Consider the following 21,160-nt stretch of genomic DNA (forward strand, 5'->3'; position numbering starts at 1 on the left):
CTAGATGCTATAATCTCAACTATCTACTTTATCAATTAATATAATTTCAAGAATTTAAGACTTTAAGACAAACAACATGGGGAGAAATTCTGGGTTGACCCACTGGTACCAAAGATTCAATTGACACGTCAGTAAAATCACCAGACTCTTAGTTAACTACATAATGCAACAGCTGTCACTGCCAGACACATTACCCCAGAAAAAAAGCACACATGGGATACAGGATGTGCCTCACCAATTGTTTTCTCAAAGTTTTTTGACAGTGGAAGAATAGACAAAAGAGCACTGAAACTTCAGACAGAGCTGGAAAAAGTGTAAGCACCTGTCCTGAAGCAAAGCACTATGAAGGGACTGTTTGGTGGTATTCTGACTGAGCAGATTTCACTGATATAACTAAGCAAGCTCTTTCTTCTCATTAGTTATGATATTCAGTGAAACTGAGCTTGGCAACTCAATTTTAAGCAAATCACTTAAGTCAGATGTAACTGATTCTATACAGTTCCTTTTCCTAAGAGAAAGCCTCTATCTGGCTACCTGCTTGGCTCAATAATGATCAGCAGCATATTTCTCTTTGACTCCTTTGCTATAACAGAGACTCCCTGGATTTTTCTTTCCCATTACATCTGCTTTCCAACAAAGCCCAACACCTGAGTTCTTCAAACCTCATCAATGAACTCCATGGGACTTTGCAACTTATCTTTTCATAGAGAAGATATTGTTGCAAGTGAAGTAGATAGTGGCAGGCTGGGGCTGTCCTATTACACTAAAGAAGTACTGTTTCAAAGAGATTTCCTTCATTCATTTGAAGAAGAATTATATCAAGATAGACAGCATCCTTCATCCACTGGTTTCAAAGCATGATACAAAAGTTAATAATGAATAGGGAGAGTTGCACTCTGGTTCTTCAGGGAATCTTAAATTCATAGACAGAATACTCTCCCAGTATCCTCCATTCTCTGCGCAATTCTGTTTATAAATAAATAAAAAAAATCAACACACAACAACAAAACACAACCCATGGGCTTAAGGCATGCAATCAGATATTTTTACAACTTCCAACGTGATTTCAGGACAGGTGCATAATTGTTCATGAGAGAAATTTGACTGCAAAGTGATTTGGCCTTCGCAGATACAAGGCTTCAGCTCTTCTACATGACGTTTCTGTCTGGTCCACGCTGTTCTAACAGGATGCTTTATGAGCATGTGCCCTGCCGTCATGAAATAACAGCTGTGTGCATGTGATCACTGCAAATGAAGCAACCCCCTTCTTTGTGATACTCTAGTCACCATTTCAGATCCAGGTGTCATTTCAGGTTTTAATGATCTTTTAAGTTCAGATTGAGCTGGAATCCAGCCACCTAAGAAAATCACCTTTATCCCATTTTCCATCCAGGCTAGTGGTAATTATATTTTTCACTTAAAATAGCTAGGGCATGGCTTCCTTCCTAGGATAAACTGCAGATTCATCTGGCAGATTCAGCCTCTTGTAATTGTTCCCAATAATCTCCACTAACAGTGTATTTTGGTGAGCTTTGTTAGTCAAGGGGTTTGTTCATTTTTGTTTGGTTTTGACCCTTGGAAGGGGTCTAATTATAAGTGGAATTCAAATGCGTTGTTCTATTTAATAGCCATTCCAGTCTGCAGCAAAATTTGGAGAATTGACTTTTCAAGTACCATCAATATTTTTAATTATTATTGTCTTCTGCCTATGTATCTACTTCATGCTGGAAAACAGCAAAAATACACACACACATTACTTAAATATATTTTGGTGCCAACATATAACTTCAAAATGTTTCCTGTTAGCAGTTATATGGTTGGAGAGCTCTATTTATATTTTTGTCCATTGCAGTCATTAATGTATTAAAAATATAGACATGCAATAATCTGATAGCATGCCACATAGACATCATGCTCACAAAGAATCTTCCATTGTAAGAGTTATTACCTATGTCTGATACTGTCTCCATTCCAGTAAAAGGACACTGCCCCCAAATGGAAAATAAGTTTTGTTTTGTATATATTTTACCCAAATACATCATTTCATTCACTCACACAGCAAAAGATATGGTACTGGAGCAGGTGTATTCAAGAATTCTTTCTTTGGCACCGGCTTGCACTGATTATAGACTGTACCTTATTTAAATACCCATTTAACTGTTTCCCATGTGGTCTAAAAACAAAGTCCTGAATTTAAAAGCATTTCTGCCAGGAACTGGAACACCGACAGGCAATTTCTGCCAGGTATTGTTATTTCAGTGAATTAGCGAGCTTGGACAAAGAGGTTTAATCAGAACTCTGATGCCCTTTTGCATGTATCTTTCCAAAAGAATAAGCTGAGAAATTAAGGTTATCTTTTTTTTTTTTTTTTATGTATTATGTATAATGAAGTTAAGGAACTAAGCCAAACCAAGTCAGATAGCTCATGGCACTGTGACCTACAAGTACTTCATGACCCACATTTGAGCTGACCACTAAGAAATCTTGCCATTAAATTTGCTTTTGATAATATGAAAGGCAAGTATTTATTGGTATATAGTAATATACTCTGGAATGAAATAGCAGAAGCAAAAGCAAAACCAGAGTTATTTAAAATTCTATTTCCATTGTTTATTTTAATATGACTAAATAAAAGCCATGCCTTTTTTCTTAAATCTACAGTTTTGTAGCATGACTAAATAGCTTAACTACCTACATTTAAATGTCCACCTTTCGACACACTGAATATAAGCAGAGCAAAACACAGATGAAGGCATCATAGTTACCCTGGATTTGAAAATTACTGCTCAAATAATAAATTCCTTCATGCACCCACATGCATTTGAAGTTTATCAAATGATATAAAGCAACACTAATGATTAGAGGAATTAAATGCATTTCAAACACTGCTGAAACTGCAGAGTTTCCATTAATGTACAGCCCTTGCAACTGTCCCTGATACTGAAATCAGACTAAAAATGAAGAGATACTAGATATCCTTTGTTCATATACTTATGAAAGCCAAGATGACATCTATTTGATTTATTAGTCAAAATAATTGAGCATGTATTTTGGCATTAATATTAGTATATTTCAATGGGATTTTGCTAAGCAGATATGGTGCTGAAATGCAAGTCTAACACCTTACAACAAATTCTTCCCATTTTGCTCTGATTTTCAAACATCATGATTGAAAGATATTCCTTAGGGTGGGAAAGACAGTCAGACTGACGCTTTTTCTCTGGATTAGTGGGCTTACTGCCTTTGCTCCATATTGATGTTGTGCAAGAAGGAATAGCAAATTATCTCAATCTTTAGATTTCCAAAATAGTAAGAAAAATTTCAGAAGGTGCTTTTTTTGTTGTTGTTTTTGTTTGTTTGCTTGTTTTCAAGTACATCGCACTTGGTCTTAAGCTCAGAAAATCTTGACCTGCTTCAGTATAGAAATAACTTTTCTTCATAAAATGCACAGGAGCACAAAATTCTACATTCATCACTAAATTATAGGAGCTTTGATGAAAACTCCATAAATAAAGAACCACTGGCAGTATTTACCCAAACATTAAACAAAACAAAGAAGTTAAAAGAAAAATGTATCACACGTTTGCAACAACAAAAAAAAGCATTTCTAAGTTTGCTTACTTTTCAGTTATTGAGTAAAATAATTCAGTTATAGTTTTCTAATGAAAGCATACAGAACAAAATATTTCAATTCCCAAAGCAAAGAGCTAATTTGCAGAACTTGGGCAAACAGGGTCCCCACTTCATTTCAGAAAAAAACACCACTTGGGTTTGGTTCTTCATATTTTTTCTGTTGTACTCCTCTATGGTTTAAGAATTGATTATAGCCATTTCCTATAAGTTCAGCTACGTTTTTCACCATTAATAATGCAGCTTGTAGAATTTGAAATAAATGCATTTATTTTTACTCTCGATATCCATCTTGTACTGAAAATTACAACTAAAAATGAAATAGATTTATTATTTTGAGGAAAATACCCAGATTTTTCTTCAGTTTGATGCAATGTATTTATAGGATGAATAATAATACTCTTTTCCAAATTATTCTACCATGACACTCAATCCAGTCAAGCAGCAAGAGAAAGTTAAACCAAATGTAAATACGCAAAAATTGCATTCTACCCAGAATAAGATAACTATTACCCCTTCACTTTGGCAGGTAACAAAAAATCTTTAGTGATCATCAGTCTTACATTTCAGCTGAAAGATACCTTGGCAACACAGATTATTCTGAGTTACTATACCCAAGTGCATGTTTATGAAGTGCTCTGACAGGAGGCAGGCATCTGTTTTATGTCTAAACCAAGGTAATTTAGTTAGGTATTTTTCCATACGAGTAAAACTGATTCAATTGCAGTAGTAACCACCTAAGATCATTCTCTTCAGTACATAACTTTTACTGGCATATCATGCAACTTGGCAATATTCTTACAGGTAAAAGCAGTAAACACTGAAGACCTCTAAAATGCAGTTTCTTTTTGCAATGAACAAGAAGTATATGATTTCTCATCATGATAATGATGAGATTTCATCTAAAAGTAACAATCACAATTCAAGCATTTAATCCAACTTCAAAAAAGGGGTTTCAACAACTTTGAAACATATCACAAAACTACTTACAGTGACTTCTACAATCTGCTTCAGAAGTACTGGAAGAAACAAGTATGACTCTTTACGAAACAGATGATAATTCAAGAAAATCTAATTTTAAAAGAATGAAAACATAGCAACTGACATAAATGAATAACCAATGTTAAATGTTATCATTTTGAACAGAATGTTTCTTGTGAAATACAGCATGAGTGTAAACCATTAATTCTGCCTTCATTCCAGCTAGTTTGGAAAAGAATTGCATATTGCTCTAAAAAATATGATCCCTGTCATAACAGATGCTAAATAACAATATCATTCCACATTTACATAAGATCTTCCTGCCAGGGATGAAGATGAAGATAATCTCAAAGCTGTTTCTAAGTGTTATCTAAACTAAGTCTGATCACAGCCCTGCAAGGGCAGTTGTAGGGTTACTGTATTCTCTGTATTCATGAACAGACAAGAACAAGCAGGTTTATATCCCAAGAGATCAACGTGAGTTAGTGAGTTGCCAGGAATACCACTCTAGAGCCCTAACTCTTATTTTCGCTCTCACAGCTGGATAATTAACTATTATATTGTGGTGAATTCATCCAATTGCAGAAATACAAGAACTATGAACCAGCACAGATGTTCAGAAAGTTACAGAAAGGCTTTCATTAATAACAATTGATAATGTAGATGATGAGTAGAGAGGAAATTAATGTAGACCTGACCTCCTTTCCCACTTCATGTCCCTTCTACTGTGATAAGCATAGTTTGCCACTGACAATTACAAACTAGCTCTGAAGAGATGGTCTCTCCAATGCTTAGGAATATATGATTTTTAATACTAGGATTCATTCAATTTCTTGATGTTAGCAGCTAAATAATTTTGTTATGATCCTTTTCTATCAGAGTTCAAAACATTAAACAAAGCAGATAAGTACCCTCAATTTCATGCTACACTTGGGGACAATGAGCCAATGAAGCAAAATGACTTGATCACTCCCAGCCACTGCTGGGAATGAACCAAAGGAAACTTAAGATGAAGACAAAAATGTGAACAAACTTTACTCGTCCATGTCCCTTGGCCATCTCTAACCAAGATAATTCTATGATTCTATGTGGGTAAAAAAAATAAAAAATAAAAATGAATAAAGGAAAAATAAATAAAATTTAAATGAGAAAAGAGCCATGTTGGTAAGCTCTGCATTCAGAGGAAGAGCATTCACTGCAATTAACAGCAACCAGGGCTAGTGTTGGACTTGATGCACACACCCTTAGCACAGGGAGCAGGCGTGAGAGGTGAAATGAGAAGAAAGGATCTTATCACCTACTAATTACAACCTAAAAGAGCTTTGAATATAATAGGCTATTAGCCTCATTCCAGCTTTCACAGGCTGTACCTGCACATGTTATACCAATTTTTCTAGATAGTTCCACAACCCTCCACCCCTCTCCATGTTATGTTTGTGTTTCACTCATTCATTCTTTCAAATTTCATTCAATTTAAAACAATAGCATGGCATCAGCTATTAAATTTCCTTACTTTTTGTCTTTTCAGATAATTCTGTTCTATTTTATACTTTTTACAATTCCTTTATGTCTGTATCTGCAAGGCTTTTGGTATTTTTGTTTCCTTTTGTATTTATTTTTTTAAACATACAGATGCTCAGGTTGCTATTTTAGAAAGTGTTTATATGCACTAGGAACATAAATCACACAGCAATCATCAAGTACTAGGTATTTAAGCTTTTTCAGTTTTTCTGACAATCTTACCCCTTCAACCCTCAAACACCCTGATTGGTCATCACACCAGTCTCTTTTTTTAAGTATGAATACATCATATTTTCTTAAATTCCACATGCACACAGTGAATAGAAGGCAATCACCTCAGCCTTTTTAAAACAAGTTGGTAGACCTTAAGTGACTTTCTCTGTTCTTTTATGTTTAAACCAAATAAATAAGAGCATTTTCTGATGTTTCCCTTTCATTAAAGTCTGCCCAAACAAAGGAAAAGAAAGCACATACAACAACAACAACAAAATACATGAAAGCCACTATAAGGTTTTGCCACAAAAATATGATGTTGCAGTTGTGGAAGAAAGGAGAACATGTACCAAGAGAGGAAATACAGATATTTACTTGCATGCATAACTCAGTCACACTCAGGGGAAATTAAAAACAATTGTGGCTGCAGAAAGACCAGATCTGAGGGCAACTGCGAAGAGTCAAGATGCCTCTGCAAAAAGGCCTTACAAAAGACCTTCTAATTAATGTTGAGTCTTAGGGTACATTACACCTTTTGACTGGTTTCTCTTTAAGCCTCAACACTCATTGTTACATTCCTTTGCACTACCCTGTCACAGATCGTAAGTGCAAAGGCTTTTTGTAGGTTCAGGGCAGGAATGAACAGATACAGATGTTCTTCACACAGAGGAAATGAAAACCATGCAGAAAAGTACCTCCATTTTGCACCAAAACAGTGTCCCTCCACAGCTAAATCTGAGGAAAGGCTGATATGGAAACAACTGATAATAAATCAGAATTGATCTCTCACTCCAGTAACATAAAGACAAGCATGACTTTTAGAGCTTTTAAAAGTACTTCTGAGCTGTAACATATTTTTGCTGCAATAATAAAAAGTCAGGCTGTCAAAATAATTGAATACCAGTAGTTCCATGGTAGTTTTGCTCTGAGAAATATTGTCATTTCTAAGTTCTTCTATGGACTGCTGGGCTCTTGCATATTGCAGACTTTTTGCTCTCCCTCTATTAGGCTAAGAGGATCATTTTCAGAACTTCATTTTAACTCAGAGTAGTATTACACAGCCAGTAGCTTTTTATCCATTTAGAATTATGCTACTTTTCATTTTTGGAACTGTGTAATATTCTGCATTTAACATCCAAAGAAAGAGTTAAGCCTTCCTACATTAACCACCTAATCCCAAATTAGCAAATTAGGGATCAAAAGTGATCTGTACTATACCAATTTGGTCATTTTAGCCATCTTCCAATTTAGTCATTTTTCCCATTTCTTTGCCTTGTGGTGTCTTTTGCGTGATATGGTAGCTATCTCCACACATGTGGATTACACCCCAATTTGGTCAGTGTGCTGAACATATTGAAGTGAAAGCTTTTGCATATATATGAAATGTACATTTTAAAAGAAAAAAAATGTAGTAATGTATACTAACAATCATAATTTCCATGTAAGGTCTCAAACATGTTCTGAGAGATAATTATGTCGATTTTACTGAAAGGAAAATCAAGCCACAAAGTGGTTATATGATTTATTCAAAGTCACTTGGGAAATGTGTGTCAAAATGGAACTGAACTTGAGTTGCCTGATGGCACCCAAGATATCTGCTGGCAATAACACAGCACTGACAGGAGACTCATGCTTTTCTGTAGTGGCAGGTGGAAACACAGCAGGATACTCCTAAGCATCTAACATGGCACTGGATACTTCCGTTTTGCATACTTGTACATAAAACTAAGTATGTACTTCTATTTATAAACCAAAATTGCTTTCTAGGCCTTCCATGCCAACTCTGATTTATTACATAGGAAACACTATTTCCAATATGATCTTAATTTTTCATCACTCGGCTAGTATTCAGAACTTAAGAGTTCCTCACTTGCAGTACAAAACTTCTAGAAATCAAGTAAAGTGGACTGAGAAACAACCTTTTCTGGTCATGTCAATATAGGAGGGTGCCTAACAAATATGAAGTCTTCAGAGACATTTTCTGGCAACAGAGGTTTTTCAATTATATCTCCTGGAGTTCTATGCATTGCAAATGCTTCTCTTCCTTCTTTTGAATTTCTAACAGCACAAGCTTTTGGCTCCATTTCCAGAGTAGTCGTGCCAAATTACACTCTGAGAGAACCTCAGGTTAAGCTATTCAAGATGATAACGTAAACACAAGATCTTAACTCGTTCTTCCATTTAGGCTGGTATTATTCAGGTAAATCTAAATGAAACACATGAAACAGTGGCCAAACAAATTACAGAAAATAGCATAACAGTTAATTTTGCATGGAATTTGGCTTACTCAGCTCTGCTTAATATGGGAACCACTGACCGTATAGTATTAATATCAGTATTTCAAACAGATGACCAGTATAGGGACATATTTTAGATTGGGTTCCAATCAAAACCTCACTGTTCAAGTCACAGTTTCACCTATTTTTGAAACATCCCCTCTGCAGGAATATGTTCTTGGTAGCCTTCTCCGCCCATGACAGTTCATGTCAGTGGCCTCATGGAACCACCCTACTCCCAGTCTGTCCTTGCTCCACCAGTCACAACTGACAGGTAATACTTTACTTTGTACAATATAGCATCAGCCATTTCTCAAATTATCTTCTCTAGAGATTTGTAATTTATTTATTTCAGATTCTTACAGCAGTTACACCTTACACCTTTTTCTATTTGGGTAACTTATAATCTCAGTTAGCTTTCTTAGTAAGACAAATGTCAAATAATTTTAGAAATAAAACACGAGTAGAATTGTGCAGCCTTCACTACCATGTTCATAAGCACTGTCATGTCACCATATCATTACTGTACATTGGAAAACAAGTTGAAGGACTCCTCCACACCAGTATAAAATTAGCTTTCAACATTTAAGTATATGAGAAATTAGAAAATATTTCTTTTATAGTAAATATCTTCTGTAGCGTAGCTCCTATTTATTCTTAGAAAATAACATTTTCTCCTGTGAAACAGAATGTATATTATTTAGAGAAAAACAAAAGAGAGAAATAAGCAGCATATCCTTACCCTCCGGACATCTTTGCCAAATGTTTCACTGTAGCTAGTGCCCAGTATTTCAAATTGAACATAGGGGTTGGCGCCATCTTCTCTAAACTCCATAACACCAGTAAGCCCGGTTATATGGCCCTAGGGAAACAATTTGCAAAAACTTTAGACTAGAACAAATTTGCCTTTATAAACACTCCTTTCTACTAAAGATATGCCAAATCTGCTTTGAAAAATTTTACAGTGAAATCTAAATGTAGCAATTACATGTTCTTCCATAGTTCCAACAGTGCCAGACAAACTTGCACGTATTTTCTGAGGAAATATCTCTTCACTAACATATCCACTGTACATCTTGTCAAAAAGTCGTCAGGTCTTTTTCTCCAATAGTGACAGACACCAAAGAAAAGGAGGACCTTGGTGGAACATGAAACAATGGCCTTTCAGTGTAACTGATGGCGGTGGGTTGAGTCTGGTGTTGAATTCAAAGGCATGAAAATGCAAGCCCAGCAGAAAGAGTAATGCCTTCTGTGCTTCCAAAAGAGGCATGAGGAAAAGGTCAAATTTTAAGTACTATTTTGAGTACTCTCTGTAAAAGTATCACGAAGGGCTTTTGGGGGTTTGTAGCAGTAAAGCTTGAAATGACACTAAACTTTGAGTTAATTTATCAACAAAAGATGGTGCCATTAAGATTGGTCAGAGCATAACACAACACTTTAATGAAATTGCATCATTTTGTTAGAGCAAAAATATTTCATTGATATATATGAGTAAACAGGTTGTTTCTTTTCACAAATAATTGCTAAAGTTATCATAGGATAAAATTAGTACTTTTTTCCACTAGTATTTGTGATCAAATATTTTCTGTATAAGAGGCTACCATGCATATATAAAGCCATAGTACTGTCCATATCTGAGTAATTCAACATGCTGCAAGAGAGCGTAATTGCTAGTGACAACTTAGCTAAATCACATTGCATTTGCTCTGGGCTACAGCGCATAAATGGATAGTTACCAATGCTCAACTAACTTACGAAGCTAGTTGAGCTGCAGTAAATTGAACCTAAATCTTAAACCTTATCATTGGCTGGCCCCTCAAGCTCCTTAAGTTCTTTTGAGGAAATTATTCCGACAAATGCACACATCCATCTGTATGACTGCTTCTAATCACATTACCTCCACAGAAGGTAGCTATGATAGCAACAGAAGTAAAACACATATCACTGGAACAACACTGCAGTGTGTGTAATTTGTTTGTAATAAATCATTGGCTTATTTAATAACAGTGGATCATTTCTAGTAGTTGTAAATCACTTGCTTCTAATAAATCAAAGAGAAGTTAAATAGAGGTCAAAAACCTCTTAAATAGCTAATCTCAAGAAGAACTGTAACAATTCTTTCAATTGCTCAAACAACTGTGGTTTGTCTATTCTCACCTTCTTAATAGTCTCTAGCATGGATCGTCCTCCATTCCAAGGTTTGGTGGATTTCCTCATGCAATTCAAACTTGCCATGCTGTGCCATTTCCTGTCCTCCAGTTTTCTGTGGAAAGCATTGGCTAGCATGAGCACACTGTCATACAGGTACAGGTTGGAAACCTGCAAACAATAATAAGAATGAGCCTCTCTGTTTATTTAAGCATTGTTTAAAAGAAACTGTAAAAACAAGCAAACAAAAATAAAAGCAAAAAGACAAAAATTATTATCTAGGCATGTTTGAGATCTTCAACAGTTTAGGCAATTCAGACGAACACCAATGCTTACTCCCACCTTCTCTTTTCAGCTTGGCTCTTCTGGCCAAGGGACTCTGGTGTACTTGCTTTACCTGTGCATTACCTACCCTACTGCAATGCAGTGCTGTAAAGATGTAAAAGATTGAAGCTCAAACATAAACTGAAGCTCTAGAAGAAGTACAGCTATCTATCAATAAAAGACAAAGATTACTACTTTGTCAGTCATTTCAGCAAGGAGAAAATTATGGAACTGAATTAAGCTCTTAGTCTTTTTCTCATTTGTGCAATCTTGGTAATTTCTGGCACAGCAAAATATAATACTAATGCATCAGTTTTGTACGGAGGGAAGAGAAAGAGCAGCATTATTTTGGTATCATCATCTCTCCACCAAATCTAAAGGAGACTGGTCACTGTTCTACTTTCTCAGGAAGGATTTATTTCAGCCTCCCTATTCTCCTTATGTGAGAGATAACAGCAGCAATAATTGACAACAAAGTTTCTAGTAAGAACAACGTACTAGTAACATCCAAGCATTCCTTTTCCAGAATTTTCCAAACCAAGAAACAGCCATGGATACAAAATCAGATCTTTGACATGTGGCAGTATCCACTGTAGGTGGTAAAAATTTAGCAGTGGAAGTTGTCAAGGAGATGGTGTTTGGAAAAAAAAAAAAAAATGAATAGGTGCTCTCCACCTGTTTGCAGCATTTACAGACACTCTTCAAACCAATGCACAGATTCAGGGGGTCTCGATTTACTCTTTACTAAACTCAAACTACCAGGTAACATTATGTGCCAGACATGTTTTTTATTCTTTGTTTTTTTTTTTGATATGCATCTAGCTTTAGCCCTGGCGATCCATGAATTTGCCACTAAGCATTTGGATTTCTCTAATTCACCACAGATGATGGTGCCTGTTGAACTTATTGCAGATGGATACTTCCTATAAAACATCACTCAGCTGTAAAGCTTAAACACATAATACTGTTGCATCAGTGTCTAAAAGTAAACTTCTGATACTGTGTTAAGATCCTAATGTTAAGACATAAAATGTTCCATGTAATCTGGAGATCAACATAAATTGAGAACTTTGGGAAGTTTTCTGGCATAAATTAATCTGACCCAAATATCTTAACAAATTTGTAAACAAAAATTCACTTTGGAACAATTGCAACAGGAAGAAAATACACACAAAAATATTGAGGATACCCACCTATTTAAGTGACTATACACAAACAGGGATCTTAATGCAAAACCCACGAAATACTATCACTGAGAATCTCACCCGCTTGGTATAGCTACTTTTAATGTCATCATCTTGCCTTCCTTTTCTCTCTAGCCTTAATGGGAAAAAAAAAAAAAGGAAAAAAAAAAAAAGCCCACATTCCTTATATTCACCACTTGCTCTTGTTAGTCCTTTTCCTTTTCAAAGAGTTTCCAAAGCAGCTAATTTCCAGATCTCCTCTTTTTAAGAAAAGTATGTACTTAAAGAGTTAATATGAGCTCCAGCAAGTAAGCTGCTAGTTTTGTTAAGTCTCTTTTGCTCTACTGCATTTGTCTCCCTATTCCACAGATATTTTCCAAACAACTTTCAAATAAAGCAACCAAGCACATCCTTATTATTCAATAGGGCACTTTTCCTCTTCTAGTCTCCACTAAACAATCAAAAACAACAACAATAACAACAAAAAAAAACTTGCTTAGAAGTACATTTTACATATAAGGAAAAATGAGGTTTCTTACATGCTATTAGAAACAGGATCCTCTTCACTCCCACTGAATTTGATTAAACCCACCCTTTTAACTGACAACTTATTGTCAATTTGCTGTGGAACAGCCACAAAGCAGAAATGCTTTGTATTTTCACAGTTTGACACTGTTCTTTTCCAGCTCTGGGAAAATGGAGCCTCATTCCTGAAAACAGTTTGCCAGTAGAGAGTTTTAAGGTAAAATACATGATGAACTTGGGTGCAGTGCTTTCCTTTTCTTATCTACTTTTTATGATACAATTATCCGTGTATAATGTACTAAAAGCTTGAGAGATATTTTTGACATATTTTTGACTATTTTAGCGACCTTGCATGCAACTCAAATACTCCATGCTGTATAGCAAAACAAAACAATCACTTCACACAGAATCACACACAGAATTATAGGGGTTGGAAGGGACCTCAAGAGCTCATTGGGTCCAAGCCCCATCAGCCCTGAGATACTACACCACCTACCACAAGCAACACCACACTTGTGTGATACCTATTGGTCTCTTGGTGGGGACTTTTGGGGTGAGTTTCCTGCTTTTGAGGAGGGGAACAAGGGTGACATGGGTGCCAACCTACTTGTTTACCAACCTAGCCCGTATATTTTAGTTAGTCCCATAATGGATTTTGTTTCACTATTGTTTTCTTTTCTTCATCTGAAAGAATGATATAAAATAAGTGACAGCACGAAAGGGTCTGCACAAGAGGAGTTTCATACTACCTCCTTCCTTCTGTCATGAATCTATGCAGCAAGGAAGAAATAAATTTTGCAGGGGACACAGCAAGTTACTATTTTTTGTCATGGAAAGACTACTCTGCGCATCATGCTGTGCACACTGATCCACTGGTATTTTGCCACTCCAGTTCCACTGCAAAAATTAGTATATGGTACTATTTAGTATCAACAAAGTACTTTTTCTCATATAATCATACTCTAAGTATTAGTCAATACTGACATGCATGCATTTGTAAGTTTTAATTTTTATTTTACCCATTGCTCACTGATGGGTCAACGTCCAATGGAAAAGTTGAATTTTATTCACATAATTAAGAATTCTTTTTAGAATACAAACAGAATTATGGTTCCAGTTCTAATCTGATGCCTGAGTAGTTTTGTAAGAGCACAGCTGAACAGGAGCATCCTTCAAATCTACTTTCTGCCTGAATTCATTACTATGTATATATTTTTGTGTAGAAAAATGTTACTGAATTCAAGACACGGATTCTGGCCTGATCTCACATTAAATCCAGTGCTACAATAATTTCCTTTATTTTCTATGATATTCTATTTAATACAGCAACAATTCCACAGGCTTTCACTGCTTCTTCAAAGCAAGGTAGTCATAATAACCTTGCTCACAACATGCTCCTACTAAGTTGAACACTTAAATCTCTTTCAATAGCACCATCAGTCACTGTATTTTAGAACAGACTAGACTAAAATAGTTCAGTTGGAAGGGATTGTCAAAGATTACCAAGTCCAATTGCCTGACCACTTGGAGGCTCACCAAAAGTTACAGCATGTTACTGAGGCATTGTCCAAATACCTGTTAACATTTACAGGAACAGGGCACCATCCATCTTGCTGGGAAGCCTGTACCACTGTTTAACCACCTTCGTGGTAAAGAATTTTTTCCTAATGTTCAGTCTGAGCCTCCCTTGCTTCAGGTTTGCCATCGGTGACCAGGGAGTAGAGACCAGCACCTCCCTCTGTGCTTCCCTTCCTCAGGGAGTTGCAGAGAGCAGTGAGGTTGCCTCCCAGCCTTCTCTTCTCCAGACTAGAAGACTACTGTAGAAGAAAAATGTTTTCCACAAAGTCTCTCCACAATATCACAAGTTTGCTACAATTTCCTGAATACTCATTTTGCAAAATGAAAAAGGGTTGATTGGACAAAGCCTGTATGCACTTGTTACTGCAAGTGCACACATATTTCAATTTCCGGCTTTCAAACCCTACCTGCATATAAAAATGACCCATGAAGGAATTTGTGAAACAACCAAGGGATCAGCTATGCCCTGTTTCCACCAGTGCTGTCTGTGACATAAGAAAACAGTAAATTTGAAAATCAGTCTTCAAGCAGCTATTCAGAATTGATAGCAAAGCAAGGGAGAAGAAAAAATAAGTCCATGGATTTGACTCCTTTGGGTTTTCCAAGCTCTGTAGCGTTTCTTATTTCCCTTACTTACATATTCTCAGGGGGAGCAGAGGAGGAACAGACATGTATCTGCCTGCAGGGATGCCCCTTGATATAACAAAAATTCCTAGAGTAGAACAAAGTGTTTCATTTCTGTCCTGTTTGGAGAAAGAAACTATAATTTTCAGTTCCTCCTTCACTTGATTGCTGAGAGTTGTAAGAGCTAGAAGTAATATTACTAAATGCTTTCTGACCTATCTGCTATAAGAATGATGTTGACTGTTTTACAAATATATGAAAGAGTTTGCTCTGTACGTGAGTAACTTTAGGTATGTTCTGCTATATATTCTAGAAATTACTTCAGGAACATTTTGGATCCTATTGGGAACCTTTATTTCACGATGAAGAAAAGAGCTGCCATGAATTAGTCGAACAGAGCAGAAATTTTCAGTATGAGAATGGAAATCTTTCCCTATTTACATTACTAAATGTGATTTTAAAGAGGTTTCCATGTGAATTCTGCAAGATTTTCCAGAGTGAATTTAAAGTTAAATATGAAGATTGCTTTTAGCTCCTTCAAAAGCCCTAATCACAGGCAAGTGCTCTTCGGGGAAGAACAGCAAGCCACAAAGACTGACCCCAACTTCTGAGTTACCAGCAGAGACAGAAGTCCAGCCAGACAAGAGCACTGAAGAAATCAGCTGGGAAGACAAGCAGGCACCCAGATGTCACTGCTTCAAAAACTTACTCCCAAACTCTGCATCTGTATCCTGCTGCTGCCAAAATCACCCTGTGAGTGGCCACAGCAGTCAGTTCCAAGGATGAAGCAGATGGAAGATGAGCTCAGACTGAGCACAGCCTGCCAGCAGCAGAAATGCTCACCGCCTGGGGAGTGATATCATTGTGTTTGCGTATGCACACATCAGCACGCGCTAAAACTGTGTTTCAGCTTTCAGAGTTCAAGTACTGACAAACATAGTTAGGCACTCATGTCTCTAATGACAGGATGCATCTTGCTACGAGTAGTAAAGATCAACAGTTTGATTACTTATGGTATAACAGCACACTCACAAGGATATTGTTAGGACAGAGACACTAACAACTTGACCCATTTTGTTTTCTTAAATTAGTTTGCAGAGCCCATTGTAGACTTTGTGTGAATGCCTGTTTTAAATCCATGCTTTGCTGCTCATGGAGAACAAAATCACAGCCGGCAGTCTGGCATTCATGAGAAAACCAGAGTCAAAAAGCAAACTTTCATTAAAGACTCAAATGTCAGCTTTAAACTTCCAAAGGGCTATTTATTATCATTGAGGCAAACAGAAGCCTGAATAAAATTTTCATGAAACGACAGAAAAACAGACCACAGTAGTATATTTAGTCAAGCCCTCCAATGTTAAGGAAATTAACTGGCATATTATTTAGTGATTTGTCCAGTTTTGTTTAGTTTTAAGTGTCAAACAATGGGGCTTTTGAAGATTCCTTTGGAAGCCTACACTATTAGAATTTTTCTTTTCTTCTTTTTTTTTTTAATAAATAATAAACATTCTTTACTTCTTTTTTAATTTTCTCCTTTTTACTGAGTTATCTATCTCACACCACTCTTCTCCTTACATACAGTTTCTGTTCTTGGAATGTTCACTGTCCTTCAGCTAGCTACTATGAGTATTTCTCTTAATCATATGTGTTTTCATACTCAATATGTTTTCTAACAACATGTTAGCACTAAGGCCTGGATTACAGTGTAAAACTCAAACTTGTCAGCTGAAGGACATTGGCTTTGTTCCCCAGACATCTCAAGAATTTGGCACAGCCAACACTCACTGTCCAGGGAGACATTTGATAAGGCATACTGAGAACAACAGAGTCAGACAGCAGGACAGGAGGTAATACTAGAATTGGAAAAATAGAGTGTACGATGATAATTTTACCCTCCATCATATATAAACAAATATGGGTTCCTTGTGTTGCTCAGGGGGAGGAGGTAGAAGAGAGTGGATGGGGGGGAAGGTGTTCCTAGTTTGCTTTTAATTTCTTACTGTTCTAGTCTGCCAGCAATAGTCAATAAATTAGATTAATCACCCTACATTGAGTTTGTTCTGCCCATGACAGTAATTGGTGAGTGATCTCCTTGTCCTTATCTCAACCCTTGAGCTTGGAAAACAGTAATTTCTTTCTTCCCCTCATCCTTTGAGGACAGAGAGTGAGGGAGTGGCTATGTGGAGTTTAGCTGCCCAGCAGGGCAAAACCACCACACGTTCAAACCTTCAGGCTGTCACAAAATTGCACTTGGTCAGAGGGAGGGTGTCCTTTTTTTAAAAAAATATTATTTTTTTAAGCCCATACTTCTGCTAACACACCTAAAGACATGCTATAGGGTTTGAGAAAAAGATATCCCATGCAATGGGTGCTGAAGTCAGTTCAAGACTAATTTTCATTCATGCAGTGCTAAGAAAACAGCTTCTACTGTGATTGAACATCTGGCCAATAGTCCAAACTAAGCTTTGCTAAAGAGACATGCAAATATATGTTTATAATGAAAAGAAAAATGTGGCTCATTAATCCTTTATGACAGAAAGTATATTTTTTAATAGGGCTCAATCAATATTTATTGCTCCCAGTAGCACTTAACAGTTGTGTGATAACAGCAGTATAAATAGGTCAAACGACAGTCAGGCTATTTTGTCGGATAAAATTGCAGGATCAGGCCCTTAAGTTTATGAAGCCAAACACTGGGAAACAAACAAACAAACACCTCCATGCATAGTGGCTAAATCGCAGCAATTCCTGAAAGGAAAACAGTTCAAAAACAAAAATGTAGCTCTGAAGAAGCAACTGCTAAGAGATGCCTACAAAGTTGTCTGATGGTCTAGTCTTCAGCGGATGAAGTTTTTACATGGAAAGAAGAGATGATGTTTCAAGGAATACCCTCTCACACTTCTTAACATCTTCTCTTTAAATACGTCAAAGCAATGCCTGGAATAGTTCTTCAGTAGAGAGGCGGGACTCTGAATCCTTTGAGGAATAACTTATTTTTGTGACACAGTTTGCTGGAGTTTTCTTCTTTTTGCTTTTCTAATCTTACTATATATATTCAGACCATGCTAAATAACTCCAGATATCCTGCATTCCTGTAATGTGTTTTACATACTTACAACCTATGTGGCTCTCACATAGATTGAATTTATCAACTGTCTAAATAGTAAATAAGGGAAGAAGGAAACTGTAAAGGAAATCACTTTTCTAAAGAGAAATATTTCCTTAAAAACGTAACCATAAAACAAAACAAAACAAACAAACAAACAACAACAACAAAAAAAAACAACCATAAAAACGTAACCATAAAAAACACAAAACGTAAACGTATCTTTGTCAAAAATTAAGTCTGTAGACAAGCTCCAAAGCTAATGTTCAAAAAGAAAGTTTGAAAAGAAGATTCTGCATTCAAATTCTTAAAATTGAATGTATAAAAACTATGTCTGAAGTCATCTTAACAGTTTAATAGTAGTTATCTTGCCAAACACATTCAAATGCCGCATAGGAATACATACATACAAGGCATAGAGGATTAACTGGATTAGTCTTTAAATCGCAACATGCCTCAGTATTCTTTCTCCAGACAAGGCAATACTGACAATGCTGATGGCCCAAACCACACGATACTCATCATCAGTGGAAGACAACAAGTGCTACACTTAATAAAAAGTAGAAGAGATGGACACAGAAAATCATTTATGAAGAATAAGACCAAGATTAATATAGTCCTGTGAATTCAAATAAAATGACCCAGACAGAAAACCTTATAAATACTTTTCTCCAGTTGAAGCAGAAACTCAGCTGGGCGTATTATATGTGCAAGAAATAAGGGTATGAGCAAAATTTTGACAAGTGGGTTGATGGAGTAAGATTGGATTTCCACAAAACATTCAGAACAGATGAGTTTTTGGATGAGCTTGCAGAACAGCCTGATCTTTAAAAGCCTTGTCAGAATGCCAAACTGGGATGATCACCCACTGAAAAACAACTTTCCAGGATGTGGTAGTAAAGACACTGAGAACAAAACCATGCCAACAAGATTTTCATTAATTTAGCCAGAACAAAGTTAATAATCCATGATGTAAATGTTTCTTTCTTTACTAGCTTGTTAAAAAAAGCTGAATTCTCCCCTATAAAATGTTACAGCTAGAGGCTGACAGAGATCAGCTTATTCTTCTTCAAAGTCATTAAATAAATAATTAACCAACAATAGCTGGTAAGTAACCTTGACAACAAAGAATTATTAATATGAAATTGCCCAAGGGAACATGAGCCAGGGATTTCCAAACTGTGGTGTTAATCAAACTACTTCAAAGCAATGCAAGGACTCAGTGCCAGCAGGCGGTCAGTGCCTCTGGTGGATTCATACAGCCCGACACAGAGCTAGGAGCTACTGCAGCCTCTGGTAACAGGGGTAATTTAGTGATGTACTTCTTTACAGCAAAAGGTCAAAACAATTTTTTAAGCAAGAAAAGGGAAACAGAAGATTGGAAGTACCTGAATTGCAGGACCATTAATAATAGGCCAGTCATACTTAGAAATGAATATGAGCTCTATACCCACAAGGTGTTACATAAGATGTTTTGGCAAAGTCTATGAAAAAATGCAGATATGCTTTAGATATAGCAGTGTATGATAAAAACATCCTATATTCAACTTGTAGAAACTTAAAAATAACATAAGATTATTGAGTGTGGTTAATCTGAGAGACTGGTAATAGTGAATACTGTCCTTCATTTTTCTTAGTATTCCTTTTCAGTGTAGCTGGATGTGAAAGTTATGGAATCAAGTTCCACAATATTAACTATATACCTCTGCACCTTTCTTGTTTCTAAGTTCCTTGAGAAGGAACTAATGGGTAAAGAATAACATTACTGTTCCATTCTCTTAATAACTGTTTTTAAGGCAGTATAATATTTCCGAAGGACAGAAAATCTGAATGCTGAAGATGTTTTGCTTCTCAAAACCCACACTTGTGAAGCAGTAGGAAGAGTATTTAGATTCCTAAAGAGTCCTTTGTCAGTGAACTTCAGTAATAGGGCGTGAGGCTATTCATGCTAGCAAACCAATTACTGGTTTAGCAAATAACTTCCTCAGAGAGGTGTCTGCCAGCCCTTCAGATGAGTCTCTGAATTACATTATGCATAAACCAGCATAGACAGAAATACTCAGAATCCTGTCATAATGCAAGATTGTTCCCCAGTGAGTGATTTGTTGGTGCAGGATAGATAATTTTTTCAACATGCTAGAAATTGCTTTGATCCTCTGAAACGAGTGGCCTTTGTTCTCATTACAGTATACCTCAAAGTTGCTAACAAAGATCAAACGTGTCTTTTTCTTTCAAATACCAAGATAAGCAGAGACTTTCCCTACACAGAAAGAGCAGACCAGTGCTCAGAGAGACAGTGCATGTTATGGGCATTTCCTAAAGTCTGCTCCCAAAACCACTCTGACCTGAGTCAGGCAGAGGTTCTCTTTAAGGAGGAAATGCCCTTCCTTAAAGGTTTCAGTTCCTACAGCTAAAACCTTTTTTAGTAGGGCCCAAACAAGTACAACACACATCTGCATCCATGTTACCTAAAAAAAAACAAACAAACAAAAAAACACTTCTCCCTATGCATCTCTCTCCCTTCCTCTCCTGATTTCCTGTAAGCCTCACACCTTGCTCTGCAGAAGCTCTTCCAAACCAGAGAGTGAGTTAACCCCTGGGAAGAGCCCTTTTCCTGACCATGCTGCAGAAGCCCAGACTGCAGACAGCCTCTTCCCCACAGTCTAACCAAGCCCTAAATAGACTCACCCTCACACACAGTACCCATTCTTCCCAACTCACAAGTTTGACATTTGTGTACGCACACCATCTTGGGTTGAGATCAAACTTAAAATAAAAAGGCTGTCACCAAGCTTGTACGCTCAATCTTACTAAAGTTTTCAGTTATATCCAGCAGCTTAAAAAAGTACTACAGACAAAATTCTTAGCCATAACTAAAGTAAACTAGAAACACAGAGAGTCCTATCAAAAGCCTAAGACCCTATTAAAAATTCTTGCATTATCGTTGGAAATAGCTACTAAAACTAGGCTTAAGCTGAAATTAATACGAGAAAAATTCTAATAACTGGGACAAATTACCAAGAAATCTTGACATAGTGCCTGCACCAAAG

The 21,160-nt window shown here is 36.5% G+C and overlaps 1 protein-coding gene across 12 annotated transcripts in view; it reads right to left on the minus strand.

Annotated features, from left to right (window-relative positions):
• GRID1 (glutamate ionotropic receptor delta type subunit 1) overlaps nucleotides 1–21,160 on the minus strand; it is a 583,553-nt gene that overhangs the window by 87,336 nt on the left and 475,057 nt on the right. For all 12 annotated transcript variants that reach the window (XM_068688379.1, XM_068688377.1, XM_068688380.1 and 9 more), the window contains 2 exons: nucleotides 10,779–10,940; nucleotides 9,364–9,483 (listed from right to left, as the gene is read on the minus strand). In XM_068688379.1, coding sequence (XP_068544480.1) covers nucleotides 9,364–9,483; nucleotides 10,779–10,940 — 282 coding nt within the window. The remainder of the gene's footprint in view (nucleotides 1–9,363; nucleotides 9,484–10,778; nucleotides 10,941–21,160) is intronic.

This window comes from Anas acuta, chromosome 7, assembly GCF_963932015.1.
Source record: "Anas acuta chromosome 7, bAnaAcu1.1, whole genome shotgun sequence".
In the NCBI taxonomy this organism is placed as follows: Eukaryota; Metazoa; Chordata; class Aves; order Anseriformes; family Anatidae; genus Anas; species Anas acuta.